Source organism: Ranitomeya imitator, chromosome 4 (assembly GCF_032444005.1).
Source record: "Ranitomeya imitator isolate aRanImi1 chromosome 4, aRanImi1.pri, whole genome shotgun sequence".
Lineage (NCBI taxonomy): Eukaryota > Metazoa > Chordata > Amphibia > Anura > Dendrobatidae > Ranitomeya > Ranitomeya imitator.
This window is the reverse complement of record NC_091285.1, coordinates 424,153,009-424,174,622: the sequence shown is the minus strand read 5'-3', so window position 1 is coordinate 424,174,622 and position 21,614 is coordinate 424,153,009. Positions and strand designations below refer to the sequence as shown.

Here is a 21,614-nt window from a genome sequence, read left to right as displayed (position 1 = left end):
CCATAGTGAAAGGTCAGACCGCTGTGAATACTACATATTTTGTAGTCAAAACTATTTGAAGAAATTCCTGGTGTCCCAAGGTCTTGGTACTCCAAGCACACAGCAATGAAATTACAATCAGGATTTATAGCATAAGTAGTATGGCTAGAATAAGGCTTGCTCCTGTGACTACCAAAAGGCGGCGGACTGTCCACCCATCTACTTGGTGCAAAACACAAAGTGTCAGGAAATGTATGTATTCATTGAGATGTGTTATAAATTAAATATCTTACTGTCTTCTCAGGAGCGCATCTGTGCGCGGATTTTTCTGGAAGCTTCTGTCTACAATACAGTGGGCTGTTTTCTCGGTTGCTACAGTAGGAATGTTTGCAATCAGCCTGGTGAGTTTTGCTTTTCAATCCTACCCATTTCTTTGTGTTTTATATTTATATATAATTATGTTTTTTTTATTGTGTTTCCTATTATTAGTGTCTCCGTGTAAATAAAAAAAAAAGAAAATACCCACAAACCTTGGTAAAATGTCATGTCTGTCACAATTCCGCTCTTCTCATAAACACTTTTAAAGACGTGTAAAAACTAGAGATGAAGAAATCGATTCAATGTGAAATGAATTTTTAGGATTTCAAACCTGACAAATTTGAACAATTTGTAATTTCAATTTGCACAAGTAGTCTAAAATGGCCACCAACATTTTACACTTTCCAGAAGTTTGCAAAGGTCAGAAAAGGCTCACGACACCTTGGGCTTCCCCAAAGTTCGTTGCAGCTGAAACATCACATGGTATAGCAAAGCCCTTCAGGAGGGACTGGCATGCCTGTATAAAAGCCGAGGATGGAAATGCAGCAGCTGTTTTGTGTTAAGTGAGCTTGAAATGAGTAGGATACAGTCTTAGGAGAACATGCCTTTTTCAGGGCAATTGAAAGACTTCCGATTTGCCACAAATCAAATGTTTTGGAGAAATTTAGCAAAGCTGGCAATTTCAAAAGATTTGCTCATCTGTAATCAGATTTGCTCATCTGGCCATTAGAAGTCACAGCATAAGTAATATGATTTTAAGGCCTTTTTTAAACCATTTCAAGCCTCAGTTTCATCAACACCGGCTTTTTTTTACGCTGTTCTTGATGAGATTTGCTGGAGTGAGACGCTCCCGGATTCATTATGAGAGACGCATTATTTAATGAACCTGGCGTGTCTGAAAAGTGTCATGCGCCTCGTCAGTAGCCACAGTTAGGGACTGGAGTAAGATGTGTGGCGTAAAGAACACCACAGCTCATCATATATTAGACAAGCAGGGGTTGCCATGCCGCAGCATCGCCAACTTTATTAGAGCTGGGCGAAAATGGCATGAGTCCCCCCAAAATGTCAGCACAGCTTCGCTTTGCTCCAAAATTTTGCAATTTGTCAAAGCTTTTTACACCAGAATTCTAGTGTAAAAGCTTTGATGAATTGCAGCCTAAGAGTTTAGAAGTCTATGTACCCGCTCTAGATCACAAATAATAAAACGCTTCAAAACTGCATGTGAAAAATAAATCTGCCTCTGCCAGTTTACACATTTTGAGAGGAAAAATCTATTGGAACCAGTGAAATGCAGACTTTGAATTTCTTACATTTTTTCATTTTTTTTAAATCCTCCTGAGACATAAGGGCAACTTGTTGGGTAGTCGTTTTTCTTTCAAGTTGCAATTTCTTTTTTTTAATAATTTTTACAGTTTTACTAATTCACAATTATTATTTTTTTGTATGTGTGTGTAGGTACCTTATACATACATTGAAGTTGAATCGAATGGTCAACTATGGCCATCATTGCATCGGATGTTTAAAGCAGTGGATGAATACCAGCTTGTGAATTCCTATGGCTTGTTCAGACGAATGACCGGGGTGGGAGGCCGCCCAGAGGTGGTGGTCGAAGGAAGTTATGATAAACTTACTTGGACGGTAAATATTATTATTTGTTTCTTTTTTGAGGGGGAAATTGGTGGGGTTTTAACCAGGGCTGTGGAGTCGCTAAGCCAAACCTCCGACTCCTCAGTTTCCATGACATCCAGTCTGACTCCACCAAAATGGGCTCCCTAGCAGGGCTGTGGAGTCAGTAAGCCAAACCTCTGACTCCAACTCCTCAATTTCCATGACACCGACTCCATCAAAGTGGGCTCCGACTCCACGACTCGGACTCCAAAGCCCTGGTTTTAACTTTTTTAACTTGCCATATTTTTCAGATTATAAGACACTCAGGATTATAAGATGCACCCCAAATTTTGAGAAGAAAAATAGGATTTTTAATTTTTTTTTTAAATAAAATGATAGTGCTTCTTGTAATCCATGAGTCTTATTGCTTACCGGGGGTGGTGGCTGTGGTGAAGCGGGGTCCCAGGGTCACTGCTGGAGGGGGCAGGAGTGGGGTGATGCTGCAGGCTGGGATGAGGGGGTGTTCCGATGTGCGGCGCGCCGCTGCGTGTGTCCTGTGCTTCTGCAGGGGTGTTCAGAGCTGCTGCGGGAGGTGTCAGGTGCTGCTGCGGGGCGGTGTCAGGTGCTGCTGCGAGGGGGTGTCAGGCGCTGCTGCGGGTGGTGTCAGGCGCTGCTGCGGGAGGTGCCAGGTGGTGCTGCGGAGGTGTCCGGCACTGCTGTGGGATGTCCGGTGGTGATTCGGGGGTCTTCGGCACTGCGGCGGGGTGCCCGGTGGTGCTGCAGGGGTGTCTGGCGCTGCAGCGGGTGTCTCCGATTCTGCAGGGGGATCTGCAGACATTTTGTGAAAAGCCCCCCACAGCACCGCTTGGCACCCCCTCATCCAATTCTGCGGCCTGCAGCAACGGTATCGGTAAGGTATATCTGCATTATAAGATGCACCCCCATTTTCCCCCAAAAATTTTTTGGGGAAAAGTGAGTCTTAGGCTGCCGTCACACTATATCAGTATTTGGTAGATAGAAAAACCACTGAAATCTACACAGATACATCCAAAAGGCAAATAGCCACATGAATAGACTACCGATAAGATATCTCAGGACACTCCAAATTACTATAAATCCTAACCACGACCAAAAACAGGAGTAAATGTCCTACCACAATTTAATCAAATATAAATATATATAGGTATATCTGCATTATAAGATGCACCCCCATTTTCCCCCCAAATTTGGGGGGGAAAAAGTGAGTCTTAGGCTGCCGTCACACTATCAGTATTTGGTCAGTATTTTACCTCAGTATCTGTAAGCCAAAACCAGGAGTGGGTGATAAATACAGAAGTGGTGATGTGTTTCTATTATACTTTCCCTCTAATTGTTCCACTCCTGGTTTTGGCTTACAAATACTGATGTAAAATACTGACCAAATACTGCTAGTGTGACGGCAGCCTTATAATCCAAAAAATACGGTACTTTTTTTTTGTACTTTTTTATTTACTTACAGTAGCCATTATTTTTGTGGATTGCTGCAATGGAAGAGCAGTGACTAATTGTGACAGAATATTTAGAAATTCATACATATAAATTAGTATATATTTTCTTCTGGAATGCTTCTGGTTTGATCAGCTTTGCATCTGCTGGTCATTGCTTTTTCATACATATTTTTCTGTGTTCTCATTAGGAAATCGAGTTTATGTACAAGCCTGGAAATATTAGTGCGCCTCCTCCAATAATCACACCTCATCAACCTCGGCTTGACTGGCAGATGTGGTTTGCTGCTCTTGGCCATCACACACAGAGTCCGTGGTTCACCAGCTTTGTTTATCGTCTTCTCCAGGGAAACAAAGATGGTGAGATATAGAAAAGGCTGTGTTATATTGGTTGGCATGGAGTAGAATTTGGTATAACAGTAGTTGGTAACAATTGACTTTTTTGGCTGGGTTGGAATGATAATTCCAGAATATAATCTGACACGTTTCTGATGCTAAAAGTTACATATCTTGGATTTATTGTGACCCTGATTCCATGAGGTTTACCACCTTCATAATTTATCTATTGCTCTCTTTTCACTTTTTGCCTGTTTTTCCAATCTAAAAAAAATTATTCTGATGAATTTAATACAATTTTTTTATAATTCGCTCTATTCATTTTTGCTTAAGAAAAAATAAAATCTCAAAAGGAAACGACCCCAACCCCTCCTCGCACCCTTATAGTCCCCATGTCTCTCACAAGATACGTAGTGTGTAACAATCGGTGCATTTTAATACCCAAACAGCAGAGTCATTAAGGTAAAAGGAATTTGTTTATGAATCGAATATTTTTTTTATTTGCCACAACTCCATTACTCATACCAGACAATTCTACCGGTCTTTACTAAGTACCCTATAGCAGGTATAGATACAGAGACAGGTCAAAGAAATTCCCAATAAACCCAGGCGAATCCTCATCCGCTCTCTTCGGGCCATACCCGACCCATCAATCCAGGGGGCTCATAAATTGCTGAAACTTGGATTCCACATTTCTCTTTGGGTACACTCCCTCTCTATGAACAATGGCCAGTTTATTTATTTTTTTTATAAATTCTGGGAATGTTGGTACACAGTCTGACAGCTAGTGCTGTGCAATTAGTTTCCTTGCCATATGAAGTGTGTGAGCCGTAGCAGTTTTCCCATATTCATCTGTCCATAAATCCTTCACATATCCCAGTACACATGAGGGAAGAGGTTAACTCAACTGGGTAAACGCTTAATATATATACGATCTCCTCTTCCAAAAGGTCTCTAAATTCAAGCATGATAACGGCATATGTAGGAGGTCTGCTGGTGTACCTTACACCTGGGTGCAGCCCTCTATAGAATTAAAACCCAGTGTGATAACCTGTGTAGCCATTCAAGGCCAATTGAAGCAGTTTATCTAAAATGTCCTGTTAGTGGCCCTTCTCTATAGGTCCAATATTTCCTTCCCACTTTTCTTTATAGACAAAATATGTATTTATTATTATTATTTATTATTATAGCGCCATTTATTCCATGGCACTTTACATGTGAGGAGCGGTATACATAATAAAAACAAGTACAATAATCTTGAACAATACAAGTCATAACTGGTACAGGAGGAGAGAGGACCCTGCCCGCGAGGGCTCACAATCTACAAGGGATGGGTGAGGATACAGTAGGCGAGCTGGTCATGCAGTGGTTTGGTCGATCGGTGGTTACTGCAGGTTGTAGGCTTGTCGGAAGAGGTAGGCCTTCAGGTTCTTTTTGAAGGTTTTGATGGTAGGCGAGAGTCTGATATGTTGCGGTAGGGGTGATGCGCGAGAGAAATCTTGTATACGATTGTGCGAAGAGGAGATAAGAGGGGAGTAGAGAAGGAGATCTTGTGAGGATCGGAGGTTGCGTGTAGGTAGGTACCGGGAGACGAGGTCACAGATGAATGGAGGAGACAGGTTGTGGATGGCTTTGTATGTCATGGTTAGGGTTTTGTACTGGAGTCTCTGGGTAATCGGGAGCCAGTGAAGGGATTGACAGAGGGGAGAAGCCGGGGAATAGCGGGGGGACAGGTGGATTAGTCGGGCAGCTGAGTTTAGAATAGATTGGAGGGGTGCAAGAGTGTTCGAGGGGAGACCACAGAGCAGGAGGTTACAGTAGTCGAGGCGGGAGATGATGAGGGCATGGACAAGGGTTTTTTGCAGATTCTTGGTTTAGGTATTTGAAGGTATTTGTGCTCCATTTGGCTTCAAAGCCTCAACTTTTTTTTAGTTATACATTGATCTTATTTTAATCACACAGCTCTTCTGAGTATTTAGTTTTTCTGAAATCATATGATACAAATGTGATTAGCCTTTTTGTTTAGAGCTATTTTTTTGAATGGTCTTTGCAAATGGGTGTGGCTTATATGGTAATTATGCAGAGCAGCCTAAAGACACGCCCCAGAGGATCCTGTGAGCCACCCACCATTGTAGGAACCAAAAAATGGGCACTAAATAAAGAGGCCCATATCTCTGGAACCATAAGATGGATTTATAAACAACAATTACTGAAATAACCAGTTTAACATTGGGAATAAAATAAGTGGAAAAATGGCTACTTTTGACTTCTTGCTAGTTTCTTTTTAACTGCTTACTGGAAACTGGATTGGTGAGATCTATGTGAATTTTTAATTTTTCATGGCGACAGCTGTTTGCGCCACATTTATCATTTCATGTGCACTTGTCATTTTAGTTCTTTGCATAAATTGATAATGGCTGTGAGAGTTAATATTAAAGACGTATCGGGTAAATTTGCCAAATATCTCTCCTATACGGTGCGCCACATATGAGTACACCAGTTGTATAACACATAAGCAAGCACTCAAAGACTGTCCCTAACATAACCCATAAAGCTCACCCCTAGAAGTGTTGGGTAGTCACTACAGTAAGGGTTGCCCAAAACTGTCTAATAAACACCACCCTAATTGGGCAAGAGAAAAGCTTTGTCTATTATTGGTCAGTTCTCTGCTATAAGATGTCTGATCTCCGCACCCTGCCTTCTAGCGGTGCTGCCTACATAACCCCTTTAACTGCCTGCAGGCTGGCAAATGTCATTAACTGTTAATAGAGCTGTCATTTTTTTAAAAAAAAAAGGATTGAATTATGCAACATGCAACCTTATTTTTGTAATCAAAAAGCAGAAACGTGACCCAGAAGAACTTTGAAGTGTGATGTGAGTATAACTCATCATGTTTTATTTTACCAGTGATCCGTCTGGTGCAGAATGATGAATCATTATACCCTTTCAACTCGCATCCTCCTCTTTATATACGAGCACAATTATACAAGTACTGGTACACAGAGGTTGATCAGACCGGGTGAGTATTACTTATGGCGTAGCAGTTTATTATGTTTTAAAGTTGGACATCAGTATAATCCCTACTAGTTTCCATTGGTTCGTTTAAGTACCTGAATTTCAGGGTAACCTTAAAATTTTAGTCACCTCACATCTACATATGCAACACCCAAGATGTTGAGTGCCTCCTAATATGTCAGTCTGCTGGATTTGGTTTGCCATGCCTTCACTGCATGTACAGAGAGAAGAAGAATAGGTTTTTTGCTGTTACTCAAAATCATTTTATTAACCAAAGTACCGTAATATTATTTAAAGTGGATGTCACCAGATTTAACAATATAAGTGGCATCCCTTATTAAATAGATCTTCGAACTGATGACACTAGTGTACTTATTTTGAAAATATATGTCATAGTGGCTGTATATCCTGCAATAGCTGTACTCCTAAAATGCTAATTTTAAGAAAACTCCCAAAAAGGACTTTAAAGCCATTCTGACGTGGAATTTTGGGGTAAATATACCAGCCTCATCTGGTCTACTATATCTATACAGTTTGCATTGTGATGTCTAGTGATATATTGTTTAATGTCAGTATTGATATTTGTGTCCTCTCTGCAACTCCTGACTTTCCACTGCCTACAGTCTCATGAAGGGCTTGTGACTGAACGGTTATTCGATTCCTTTGGCAATCATTGTGTATTTCGGCAGAGGATGTTGCACTAAGAGTACAATTTGCATGGAGCTCTTCTCACTGTTGAGTAGTGCAAATAGAAAAAGGAATTGTCATTAGTGATCCAAGGGACAGTGCACAGACATCTCCAGGCTGATTCCTTACTAAGCAGCTGTAGAAAGGTGGGAAGGGGCCAGCATCTGCAGGCAGGATGAATTTAAAACTCACATTTTGTTCCGAATTAGTTTTAAAAGAAGATTGATTGAAAGACACCTGATCTATGTGTTTTGAGTCCAGCAGTGATTCTTAATCAGGATTACGATTGAGTCCCTGCAGGACTTGAAATGCGTAGATCCTTTGTCCCTGTGGTGACTTTTAATCAATTTTTTTTAAACTAATTCTTAATAAACTGTGAGTTTATAATTCATTGTGCCTGCAGATGCTGGCCCCTTCCCACCTTTCTACCACTGTTGAGTAGTGTAGATTGAACATTTAGTATTCTTCTCTTTTGGATTTTTAGTGTTTCCTTTTGTAACAGTTTCTGGAGTCTGCACTTTGTTACTCAGATTGGCAATTTGTTATTCTGTCCTTTTGCCAGGCACACTCCTAGTAACTGGTGGCGCCGACGTGCCGCAGAAGAATTCTACCCAATGGTGTTCCTAGGAGACCATACACTAGAATCTCTTCTAAACCAATATGGCTTAAAGGTAAGTCATTATACAGTGAAACCTCTCTGAAAGTCGGCCTTTCTCCTTCGCCTCATTGGGGGACACAGGACCATGGGTTATGCTGCTGTCACTAGGAGGCTGACACTAAGCTGAGACAAAAAAGGGTTAGCTCCTCCCCTGCAGTATACACCCTCATGCTGGCATCCAGAGACCCAGTTTAAGCTTAGTGTCCGTAGGAGGCACACTGATTTTTAACCCCTATGGGTTTTTTCTCTTTTTTCTTTTTTCTTTTATCTATTCCGGACGAAGGGGGCGACGGATTCTTCTAAGGTCCGATCTCCCCCGAACCAACAACAGGCGAGCACGGGAGTTTCACCTCACCGTATCCTCTCCTGCGTCGTGGGAGGCACTGCCTGAGCTGTCCTTTTTTGGGCGACGGTTTCTCCCCTAATGGGCCCCGATCTCCCCTTTTGTTATACAGACGAGCACTGGTGTTTTTACCTCCAGTATCCTCCTCTGCAGCCAGGCCTTTTTATTGCCGGACATCTGCCCTGTCCACCAGGTCCTACCCTCGGCTGTACAGTGGCTTTATCCCCGTGGCGTCCGTGCACACCACACTGCATCACCAATGTGACTGTGACTCAGGTGGTGGACGGTTCCTCTCCACCCCCCACGTGGGGTCGGTGGATAGAAGGCTTCCCAACCCCTGCACCGTTCCTAATGCTTGGCACCCTCTCACCTCCATATCAGGGTAAGTGCCCGGTGGGGGGTCTGGGGGGGGGGGTCGCCAGCGGTCAGGAGGGCTCCTCATCCCTGGGTCACCATCTGCAGGCGGTTTTTCCTTCATTGGGCGGTGTCCCTGTCTTTTTCCGGCGCTTGCGACCGCGCGCCGGGCCGAGGCCGCAAATTTAGCCCCCGGCTTCGGCCTAGCCGCTGGTCGCCGCCGTTAAGCTCCGCCCACTCCAGACGTGTCACAGCGGCGCCGCCCCCCGCTCCTGGCGCTTCTCGCAGCCGCCGAGATCTCTCCTCCTGATCTCGGCGGCCATCTTGGTCCCTCTCCTCAGCGCCGCAGCTCCTGCCTGTCGCATCTCTGGTGCGTCAGTGGCCCACGTGCAGCCGGCTTCCTCTTCTCAGAGAGAATCTCTCAGCAGTTCGTCTCTCCTGGATAGCGGGACACAGGACCGGGGTAAGGAGACATCGTTAGCTCCCCTCTGCAGCGCCGCCCTCTCATATAGACCCTGTAATTTTTTCTGCATTAGCATCATGTCGCAGTCAAGGTCTAAAAAATCCTCTAAGGTGCATACAACCTTTTTTTCTGCGTGTACCACCTGCCAGGCCCCACTTCCCAGGCCTCAAAGCTCTCCCCTCTGCTCTGCCTGCGATGCCCCATGTGCCCAGGAGCCCTCCACCGCCGCCGACCCTGGCGTACCTAAACCCCCCCCCCCCCCCCCCCCCCGTGGGTCGCCTCGCTTTCTCAGTCCGTGGATTTTTTAGCTAACGCCATCAAGTCCATTCAAAATCCTCCCGGGGAACGAGGCAATCCGCTACAGGTGCTAAGAGATCCCTCCATAGCAGGGGAATCGTCGGCCAGCAGGGGCCGCTCTCCTCTTAAGGAGGCACGGTTGTCCAGAAAACGGACCCGTACTACCTCTCCTGAGCGTTCACCCCGCCATTCAGACTCTGGCAGCTCCACCTCTCGTTCTCCCTCTTTGGGGGCTCGCAGCGTTCAAGGCTCTGAACATGTGTCCGAAATTTCTTTGGATCCGGAGTTCAGAGCCACGGTTGACTCCCTCATCGTAGCAGTCAATCACGCACTGAAGGTGGATGACGATTCTAATTGCGCTCCGGAACACGCGGTCTCCTTTTCCAGAACCAAGCGTTCTCACAAATCTTTTGCCTCTCATCCAGCCTTCCTGGATATAGTCAGGCGTCACAGGGAGCGCCCAGACAAGCGCTTCACGGGTAAGAAGGACTTGGTTTCCAAGTATCCCTTCTCAGCTGATCTCGTGAAAGACTGGACGGATCCCCCTACTGTAGATCCGCCGGTCTCGCGCCTGGCTTCTAAGACTCTTCTCTCAGTCCCGGAGGGCGCTTCAATTAAGAGCCCCACCGAACGCCAGATAGACTCTCTAGCTCGCTCTGTGTACGAAGCCTCTGGCTCGTCCCTGTCTCCCTCCTTCGCCGCGGCTTGGGTGTCCAAGGCTATAGTTTCCTGGGCGGACGCCCTAGCGAAATCCATTAATGAGCAGGATCTCCCCTCTGAAATGGCGGACCTGGCTAAGCAGCTAGCCATGGCCAGTGATTATGTTATGTTCGCATCTCTCGACGCGGCGAATTGCGCAGCTTCGGCGGCTTCCAACGCCATCGCTATTAGAAGGGCCCTTTGGCTCAGAGATTGGCGCGCAGATTCTTCCTCTAAAAAATCCCTGATTTCTCTCCCTTTTCAAAGCGGGCGTCTTTTCGGCGAAAAGCTTGACCAGCTTATTTCCGATGCCACAGGGGGAAAGAGCAAGTTTCTTCCCCAACAGAGGCCCAAGGCGGCTTTCCAGCGCCAGCCTTATTTTCGTTTTCGGCCTTTTCGTACCGGCTCTACCTGGTCCAATCCCTCTGGCCTTCCCAGATCGGACCGTTCCGCCCGCGCAGACAGAGATGCTCGTCCATCCTTCAGACCTAATCCTTCCTGGCGCGGGAAACCGAGGCAGCCCCGAACCAGAGGTTCGAGACCCCCCAGATTCCCGTCTCAATGACTCGGGAACGGCGCCAGTCGATACCAGCAGAGTAGGCGGTCGTCTACTCCTTTTTCAGCAAGCCTGGCTCTCCGTTGTTCATGACGAATGGGTCAGAGATCTGGTATCGTCTGGCTACAAGATAGAGTTCTCCTCCCCCCCTCCAACTCGGTTCTTCCCCTCTCGTCTTCCCAGTTCGGGAGCTCAGTCTCGTGCCCTTCTTTGCGCCATCCACTCCCTCCGCCAGAGCGGGGTCATCGTGCCGGTCCCGGAACACGAGAGGTTCAGAGGCTTCTACTCAAACCTCTTTGTCGTGCCAAAGAAGGACGGGACAGTGCATCCCATTTTGGATCTGAAGCTCCTGAACAAGTGCGTGAGAGTCCGGCACTTCAGGATGGAATCGCTCAGATCGGTCATCTCCTCCATGGAAAGAGGGGAATTTTTGGCCTCGATAGACATCAAGGATGCCTATCTTCACATTCCGATTTTCCCGCCTCATCAGAGGTTCCTCCGCTTTGCCATTCGGGAGGACCACTTCCAGTTCACGGCCTTACCCTTCGGTCTCGCCACGGCGCCCAGGGTGTTCACCAAGGTCATGGCGGCTGTCATGGCCATTCTTCACTCTCGAGGAGTCGTCGTATTACCTTACTTAGACGATCTCCTCATAAAGGGCCCGTCGTTTCAGGCCTGCGAGTCAAGCGTCCACATTACCCTGGATTCTCTTTCGCGCCTGGGCTGGCTGATCAACTTGGACAAGTCATCTCCCGTTCCTTCCCGTCGGATCTCCTTTCTGGGAATGATCCTGGACACTTCAAGGGGGCTGGTTTCGCTTCCTCGGTCCAAGGTCCAAGAGCTCCAACAGGGAGTCCATACACTCTGCCATTCTCGCCCGCAAACCATTCGGTTCGCCATGAAGATCCTGGGAAAGATGGTTGCGGCAATCGAAGCTGTTCCCTTCGCTCAACTCCATCTCCGCCCCTTGCAACAGGCTCTGCTGGACAACTGGGACAGGAGTCTCTTTTCTCTCGACCTCCCTTGTCCTCTGTCCCCAAGGGTCAGACATTCGCTCATTTGGTGGACCCTGGGACCATCTCTTCGCCAGGGGAAGTCCTTCCTCCCGATCCGCTGGTTAGTGGTGACCACCGACGCCAGTCTTCTTGGCTGGGGGGCGGTGTTTCTTCCCCACTCGGCCCAGGGCCGTTGGACTGTTCGGGAATCCAGTCTCCCCATCAACATTCTGGAGATTCGTGCTATCAGACTTGCTCTGATTCACTTCCACGCTCTGCTCGCGGGTCACCCAATAAGAGTCCAATCGGACAATGTCACGGCGGTGGCCTACATCAACCACCAGGGGGGTACCCGCAGCAGGGCGGCGATGAGGGAGGTCTCCCTCATCCTTCGTTGGGCCGAGACCAACCACTCCATCATCTCGGCGGTGCACATTCCGGGAGTCGAGAACTGGGCGGCGGACTTCCTGAGCCGCCAGGGCCTCGCCTCGGGGGAGTGGGAACTTCACCCAGAAGTTTTTCACCAGATCTGTCTTCGCTGGGGGACCCCGGACGTGGATCTGATGGCGTCCAGATGGAACGCCAAAGTCCACAACTTCATTGCTCGATCTCGGGATCCCCAGGCCATAGGAGTGGACGCGCTGATTTCTCCGTGGCATCATTTTCAACTCCCATATGTGTTTCCTCCCCTTCCCTTACTGCCGAAGGTCATCCGAAAGATCAGGACGGAGGGAGTTCTGGTCATTCTGGTCGCCCCAGACTGGCCTCGTCGCGCGTGGTATGCGGAACTCGTCCAGCTCGTAGCCGACGTCCCCTTGCGGTTGCCAGACCGCCCAGACCTACTTCGTCAAGGACCGATCTACCATCAGAGCTCAGGGGCCCTACGTTTAACGGCGTGGCTGTTGAAACCTGGATTCTAGCTCGTGCTGGTTTCTCTCAGCAGGTCATTCCCACCATGCTAAGTGCTCGCAAGGCGTCTTCTGCCTCTATCTACCACCACGTCTGGAAGTCCTTCTTCTCTTGGTGCAGGCTCCGAGGGCACCCTCCGCTCAGGTTCTCCATCCCTTGTATCCTGAATTTCCTTCAGTCCGGTCTGGATTCCGGTTTGGCCCTGAGCTCTCTTAAAGGTCAGATCTCAGCCTTATCCGTGCTGTTCCAGCGTAGGATCGCCACCAACCTTCAGGTCAAGACTTTCATTCAGGGAGTCTCCCACGTTGTTCCTCCCTACAGGATGCCGTTGGAGACCTGGGATCTCAACTTGGTCCTGGGGGTTCTCCAGGAACCGCCTTTCGAACCCCTTCAGGACGTTCCGCTCTCTGTTCTCTCTTGGAAGGTTGCCTTCCTGGTAGCGGTGACGTCCATCAGAAGGGTTTCAGAGCTCGCCGCTCTATCCTGCCGGGCACCTTTCCTTGCCTTTCATCAGGACTAGGTAGTCCTACGTCCTTCTCCGGCGTTTCTTCCAAAGGTGGTCTCATCTTTCCACCTTAACGAGGACATCATTCTTCCCTCCTTTTGTCCGCAGCCCAAACATAGGGTCGAGAAGGCTCTCCATACTCTGGACGTGGTACGGGCCCTCAGTAAGTACATTTCCAGAACGGCGCACTTCAGAAAATCGGACGCCCTTTTCGTGCTCCCGGAGGGTCACAGAAAGGGTTTGGCTGCGTCTAAATCCACGATAGCCAGATGGATCCGATCTGCTATCCAGGAATCCTATCGGGTCAGGGGCAGTCCTATCCCGGCGGGGATTAGAGCTCACTCCACTCGGTCGATGGGTGCTTCCTGGGCCATCCGGCACCAGGCATCAGCGGAGCAGGTTTGCAAGGCCGCAACGTGGTCCAGCCTACACACGTTCACGAAGCATTACAATGTTCACATCCAATCCTCTGCGGACGCGGCCCTTGGCAGGCGCATCCTGCAAGCGGCCGTTGCGCACCTGTAGTCAGATGGTACACGGAGTTATTTGGTTGTATTGTTTCCCTCCCAGGGACTGCTTTGGGACGTCCCATGGTCCTGTGTCCCCCAATGAGGCGAAGGAGAAATAGGGATTTTTGTGTGTACTCACCGTAAAATCCTTTTCTCTGAGCCACTCATTGGGGGACACAGCACCCACCCTGGTAGCCTTACGGCTAGTTATCTTTTTTTTTAGTCTTTGACTGTTGTTTGACATGTTATGTTCCAATGTTTTTTGATATATTGTTCTCGTTATCCTACTGCTTTTGCACTTAACTGGGTGTCTGGATGCCAGCATGAGGGTGTATACTGCAGGGGAGGAGCTAACCCTTTTTTGTCTCAGCTTAGTGTCAGCCTCCTAGTGACAGCAGCATAACCCATGGTCCTGTGTCCCCCAATGAGTGGCTCGGAGAAAAGGATTTTACGGTGAGTACACACAAAAATCCCTATTTTCAGAAGACCACCACTTATACAAACCATATTACCTGTGACATATTTGCAGTTGCTCCTTCTAATATGCATACTAGGCCTCTGCTTTGAGAGGACCTCTTTTTCGATGCACTTTTGGGTTATCATCTGAAACATGTTTGAGTGTATTTACAGCATAGAGTTGTCCATAAGCTTATTATTCCTTAAACCGAATTATTCCATAAACCTAATTTTTTAATCTAAGTGAGGATTAGAGTACATGCTCACTTAGGTTATGCTGTGCATATATGTGCCAAGAAAGCTTAGGGCTATATGCAACAAATACCCATAAGCTGCCATTTACCCAACAGAAGCCGGAAGTCTCATTTTGGCCTCAGTGGTGCCGGAGTATAAAAGTATACAGCGTATAAAATAGAGGCTTTCAGTAAAAACATTAAAGGTACCTTTACACTGAACGATATCGCTAGCGATCCGTGACGTTGCAGCGTCCTGGATAGTGATATCGTTCAGTTTGACAGGCAGCAGTGATCAGGATCCTGCTGTGTCATCGTTGGTCGGCGCAGAAAGTCCAGAACTTTATTTCGTCGCTGGATCTCCCGCAGACATCGCTGAATCGGCGTGTGTGACGCCGATTCAGCGATGTCTTCACTGGTAACCAGGATAAACATCGGGTTACTAAGCGCAGGGCTGCGCTTAGTAACCCGGTGTTTACCCTGGTTACCAGTGTAAATGTAAAAAAAAAACAAACACTACATACTTACATTCCGGCGTCTGTCCTTTCCGGCACTCTGCTTCTCTGCACTGTGTAAGCACAGCGGCCGGAAAGCACAGCGGTGACGTCAGCTGTGCTCTGCTTTCCGGCGGCGCTTACACAGTGCAGAGAAGCAGAGCGCCGGAGAGGACAGACGCCGGAATGTAAGTATGTAGTGTTTGTTTTTTTTACGTTTACGCTGGTAACCAGGGTAAACATCGGGTTACTAAGCGCGGCCCTGCACTTAGTAACCCGGTGTTTACCCTGGTTACCAGGGGACTTCGGCATCGTTGGTCGCTGGAGAGCTGTCTGTGTGACAGCTCTCCAGCGACGCTGCAGCGATCGGGATCGTTGTCTAGATCGCTGCAGCGTCGCTTAATGTGACGGTACCTTTTAGTTTCCATTTATACATAATAAAACCTAGTGCGCCAACCAGATCTGAAACCAGATTCAATAGTGTGCTCGGATTCTGCTCGCGTTTGTATGCTAATGTCAAGACTCCAGTTTCTTGCCACACTGACTCCGCAGCATTTGGGTTTGCTTTGAAAGGTTCCTATTTATGGTCTATTGGTAATATGCTGTAATCTCTAAAAATAACCATATGTTATGAGTGATTATATACACATGTGAGAATTAAAGGGGTTTTCCAGTCAATATGTATTGATGGCCTCTCCTAAGGTTGTCCGACTCCTGCCTCCCACCCATGATGAGCTGTTACAAGACACTATTCTGCGATACCCAATGGCATTGCTGATTAACAAAGATTAGAATAAGTCATGAAGATGGGCAAAATAGAAGTGCCAGGTTTATTCCGAATAAAACGGGCTGCGCGTTTCGGCACTGGTCCAGAGACTCTCTCATGTCATAATGCAGTAAGAAACCGCAGGGATTTATGTACATAAGACAGGAAAAGGAAATTATATCATAAGGCACCACAAAAAAAAAAAATGCATCAGTATTTCTAAAAAAACATTAGTTCAATTTGAAGCCATGATTTTACCTTGGGAAAGTAGTGCTGCTACTGCCTGCGCCTTTACACCAGATCTTGAAGCATGATTGTATTTGTTAAAATAAATATATATAAGGGCTCAATTGTTAATGAAAATTATAACATAAAGGATATCCAAGAAGTATCGTTTCTCCTTGTGGAGAGTGACATGATAAGCATGTGGAGATGAGGAGACTTAAAGCCGCAATGCTCCTCTGGGAAATATGCAAATTGTCTCTTCAGAGAGGAAGAGAACTAGAACTCTAGTGCTACCTATGGGAAATAACAATCCTAACGGTCAATGTCGACCCTTTACCGAGCCTTGTCACATGACTTAGGATAAAAGCCAAACCAGAATCTCAAATCTCTCAGGTTTGGCTTTTATCCTAAGTCATGTGACAAGGCTCGTTAAAGGGTCAACATTGACTGTTAGGATTGCTACTTCCAATAGGTGGCACTAGAGTTTTAGTCCTCTTCCTCTCTGAAGAGACAATTTGCAACATAAAGGATAAAAACATACAATTAAAAGAATACACATACTGTACGTCCACACAGATATAGATAGATGGATGTTTATCTGTGTCAAAATATTGTGCATGGTAGAAGTAGATCTCATGAGGCGTGCATACGATCCTCTGCCTCTCTTGGATTTGCCACTATCACTAATTTCATGCACATGTATCCACACTATGGAGCACCTTGTATTTTATTTTTATAAGTTATCAATCTACAGTACTCGTTGACATTAACTACCGTACATATTGAATGATGTTTGATCAGATTCTCTCGGATAAGAAGATGGAGAAAAAAAAAAGTCTTCATCTTCGTCATATTGTCAGTGCATGGAAATCTGACTCCACTCAGATGACATCCAAGTGCTGTCCGATGCATTCAATACACTCATTGACTCGCATGGCCAATTGCGATCTGAATATCTGACCAAACTCTGGCAATGCTGCAAGTTTTCATTTATCTCTTCCCCCCTTCCACGGCCCCACAGAGTAACATTAATCTGAGTGTGATCTGAGGTTTGCCTGCACCTGTCCTAAGGAGAGGCCATCGATACATTCTGACTGGACGACCCATTGTCATAGAATCCAATGTAACTTTTGCCATACCTTTGTATCTAATTTTTTTTTCCCCGTTCTCATCTTCAGGATAAGCCCACTCCTCGCCGGTCTTTGGATGCTCCTCTTCCCTCAGCCCTTCGGATTATACGAGACCTTTTACGGCCATACCCTGCACCTTTACTGTTGTACTCCATTCTTATTACATTAGTCGTCATCTATTCCTTGCAAGCTTTATTTGGCAGAGGTAACCGGCCAGGAGTCTCGAAGCAACGGAGTCACTCCAAACCGCCGAGTGATAAGAAGAAGCCGAAAGAGTCCAGCAAACAAGGAGAGTCTGGGAAAGATTCTGCTCATAATAACAAGAGGCGCGAAAAGAGCTAATGATTGCATGAGGGGCCTGAGACTGTCACTCCACCTGGCACAACCGTCCGTAAATGGAGTGTATGGCTGTGAACATGTCACCACTTCATTACACTGGTGGAGCTTCGCCCTATTCACCATGCTCTGTGGTAATCATTGCAGCAATTGATGCTAATTACAGTTAGGCTTCCTCGAAGAGATGGTGGATCCATGACCAGTGCTCAATGAGTTTAATGTGCCACCTCTCTTCGGTTTTTAAACCTGTTTTTTTAATTACATTTTTATGCAAATTATCCAAATGCTAAACTAGTTCTAATCCCCCCATTGGTTATATGCTAGTCTTGAATTAAAATGGCCAAAGTCAATGCAAAATTTTAAATCTCGTGATACTTGTTACATCTATCAACTGCCCTTATTGGAGTAGATATTAATCATGCTTCAAAAATTTTAACGGTTGAGATAAATGCTAACATCATGTTTCGTTTACTACAATTCAGACTAAATAAGTGAAAATATGACACCTCACCATTAAATGTTGGCCGGAAATGCGACCATATATTGGGCAGTACAAATGCGCAATGTTTCCAGAATTACAATTAATAATTGGACAATTTTTTTTTTTATATATATATATTTTTTTCTTAGAAGGAATCTGTCAGTAGGATCAACCCTCATAAGGTCTTCTTGAGAATCTGCCTTCAGAGTTTACTTTAAATAAAAGGGGGCATTACCAATGTGAAGTGCAATGGCTGCTCTCTGATTCCACTGCAGAGCTGTGTGTGATTATAACTGACTCGTCTGCAGGTTCCTCTCCGCTTCAGCTTCTATCTCTCACAGCCAGACAAGGCTGCCATATTGGTACAATACAGAAGAGCTGCAGCTGCTAACATGTTTATTATGAGACAAAGTTCAGTTCTACTGTTCTGTATTAGTTACATGTCTCACCCTGGTAACTCCCCCTTTTTATTTATAATAATCTCTGTAGGCGGAGTCTCATGCAGATCAGTGTCCTGCCCATAGTCTGGAAAGGTAATTTACATATAAGTAAAAAACATGGATATCTCTGGATTAAGACATCAGATCGCAGATATCAAGGTATCATTTAATTCAGCTTCCTATGACCTACATACTTATATAGATGGCTTAGGAGGGTTTATCCTACTGACAAATTCCCTTTAAAGTCATATATTTTGGACTGAAAATCATTTTTGAAATTCGGTTCTGTTAAAAAGGTTGCACTGTCTATTGCTGGCTACAAAATAAGTTAACTGAAAATCCGTAGGCCATTCAGCCCACTACGATGGTCTGCCAAAGATTTTGTAACAGTTTTTTCTGTCTCCTCTCAGCTTATTTATGACTGTAGACCACATTAAGGTCGATCGTGCAGGTAAACAAAGAGCCTGTAAAAGCCAAGAGGCGCTGCTAAATTTTTAATGAAACCTAGTTGTAAAAAATCATTTTTGTCCCCAAATACATACATGCATGCATTTAAATAAATAAATCTGCACGCTCATCTTATTGTCAGGACATCCTTACTGTATGTGTAAGCTTGCCTATCCGAGAAGCCAGGCTCCTTATTTAAAGTGCCTTAATGATTACAAGTCTGAATCTGTCAATCTGAAGTGCCTTGGTTACATATGGCTTTGTCACAAATTGCCGGGTAAAATATAATCGAAAAATCAGCGTTTTACATTATATAGGTGTGCCATGCTACTGTTCACAATATGTATACCTTGTGCTTTTGGCTCTCATAAATAATTTTGCTAAAAGAAAATAGTCAACACAGAATTGTCTGTTACTACATAAGAGTTTAAAAATAAGCAAACCCTAATCGCTGCCAAGGTGTGGGCCGATCTGGTACTCTCAGGTGATATCGGGATATAGTGTGTGCTTCCAAGATTTACGCAGATGAGATATCTGTAAGGTGCTGTAGTCTACATATCTGTACTGGTGATTGGTTCCCATTAAGTTTGGATAAAAAATGAATGAACGGATGGCTTCACGCAACCCCTGTTCATGGTCCATCTCCGTAGTCTCTGCCAAAGGACTTTGGCTTCACAAATTACCTTCAGGCATCCCGCGATTATCTGGGTCAGATGTCACCAAGGGTTAGTAAGTTTGTACACCTATTGTCCACGGCCAGAAACTACTGACCTGGACCATGGCCCTGAGTCGCATGAAGAGATCCATTCATCCTCTAATAAAAATAGTACTTTGAAACATCTATTAATCAGAAGTATCTATTTTTTATCATTAGGTTCTTTTAATGAAGGCAGTAATTACAGTCAATCACGACTTTTCGGTATATCGGGAGGAATTTCTTGCTAAAATCTTATTTTGAAATTAGTGATTTTTTTTTTTCAACCTGTTTTTTTGTCATCTAGTATTACACCACGGCACATGGCAATTGTAACCTTTCTTTGTAAAGATGGCAACATTTTAATGGCATCTGCAGTTTTTACTTGCCAATTCTTCACTACTTAAAGGGATTTTTTCAACAGTAAAGTACATTTTAATTAATAACTCTTGGAATAATAATTTCCACAACTGGACGTTTTTGTAAATGTTGCTGTGCTGAGATAATCTTATAAATGTGCCCCTGCTGTGTACTGTGTAATGGCCGTGTCTGACCGTGCAGGGACATGGTCTGATCATACCACAACTCCTGGGCAGGGGAGGAAGCAAAAGAGTATACAGATGTAAAACATTTCCTACCTTTTTTAAAAACCTATTTTACCTCACAGAAAGTATCAGCTGTGATCCTCTACTGTCCTGTCAGTATCCTCTCTTTTGCTCCCGGGCACAGTCACTACACATTTTATAGCAGGGGCACATTTTATAAGATTATCTCAGCACAGGAACTTTTTTTTTCTCCTTCACCACATTGGGGATCTCAGCCTAGGAACGTTTTTTTTTTTTTAACACGTCAAATTGTGGAAGTTATTATTATTCCAAGATCTATTGACTAAAAATGTACTTTGTTTGTGGGAAAACCCTTTTAAAGTGAATGTCAGCTGAATACAGTGCAAAATGTAAAGGCTGCGAAATACAGCTACCAGTCCAAAACAGCACAAAAAAGTGTCATTTGGCATGTAAGAGCATTCATCCCTTTGAGGGGTGGACAAACAGACAAGGGCACGTGTGCTAGAACACTATGTGAACCATTTTCAGTCCAACAGTTGATGTTAATGCACCCCTTTGTGTCTGACAGAAGCTGCTTTGGAGATGTAAATGGGCCCTTTTACCTCTTCTATCCTCCAACTCCACCAACCTGAATGGTGCGTTGGGCAATAGAGCCACTTTCCTCATTAATACACCAAATTCATAACTAGAAGTCCAAGTGCCTATTATTAAGATCACAGCATGTCTGGCGCTGCCGCAGAAAAGTCTGTGCTTGACTACACCATGTCCTTGTACGATCAGACACGGCCATTACACAGTACACAGCAGGGGCACATGTATAAGATTATCTCAGCACAGGGACATTTTATTTAACACATCCAGTTGTGGAAATTTATTATTATTCCAAGATCTATTGATTAAAATGAGCTTTGTGGGGGGAAAACCCCCTTTAGCATACAATTTCAACTATGGATTTCTCTAAAACGGCAAAATGGATTTCTACAAGCAAGGTAAGGATCCAATCGGCATTAAAGCACGTTCACATACATGCCAGGAGTTTGGGGTATAACATCCTGATGACGGGGTCTCTTTAAGTGCGCTTATGAGCCAAACTTACTGATAATTTTTTATGCTGTTTTGGCAGGTAGTAAATTGGCAGAAAATTCAGCTGACGTATCTGCTTTGAACGGTGAAATATTCAGGATATACATTTTCTTGCTGACTTGGAATTTAGAAGTAGAACCTTATGTTTAGATGTTTAGAAGTTGACCCTTATGTGGAACAATATCTGTAAATCAATGTCCAGGTTGTTAAAAAAAAAATAAATCTGCTTTTGTACTGCGTAGTCACTCTCTTTGTTCAGGAAGAAGCTCTTGTCTTATTGGATCTTATGCACAAGTTCATGATGATTTTTGTATTTTGTTATAAATCTGTATTTGCATATCTGTTCCATTCCTTTAAAAACTGCTGTAGGTAATTACATTGTATTAAAAAGGCTACAGAAAGAACCAGTTAGTCCATATATCAATGTCATAAGATAATTGTGCTAAAAAGAATAAGCGTAAAAAGGTGTGATTTCAGGTGCCCATACATGTTGAGTATTTGTCACTGAAATGCTCGTTTTACCTGCAGCTTTTTGTGTGCAAGCTCCT

General features: G+C 45.1%; 1 protein-coding gene across 1 annotated transcript in view; it reads left to right on the top strand.

Annotated features, from left to right (window-relative positions):
- Positions 1-19,715, top strand: part of LMF2 (lipase maturation factor 2) — a 54,124-nt gene extending 34,409 nt beyond the window's left edge. The window contains exons 9-14 of the mRNA XM_069765475.1: positions 284-380; positions 1,753-1,935; positions 3,581-3,749; positions 6,633-6,744; positions 7,990-8,098; positions 17,068-19,715. Of these exons, the coding sequence (XP_069621576.1) occupies positions 284-380; positions 1,753-1,935; positions 3,581-3,749; positions 6,633-6,744; positions 7,990-8,098; positions 17,068-17,361 (964 nt within the window). The 3' untranslated portion in view covers positions 17,362-19,715. The remainder of the gene's footprint in view (positions 1-283; positions 381-1,752; positions 1,936-3,580; positions 3,750-6,632; positions 6,745-7,989; positions 8,099-17,067) is intronic.
- Positions 19,716-21,614: the final 1,899 nt, after the last annotated feature.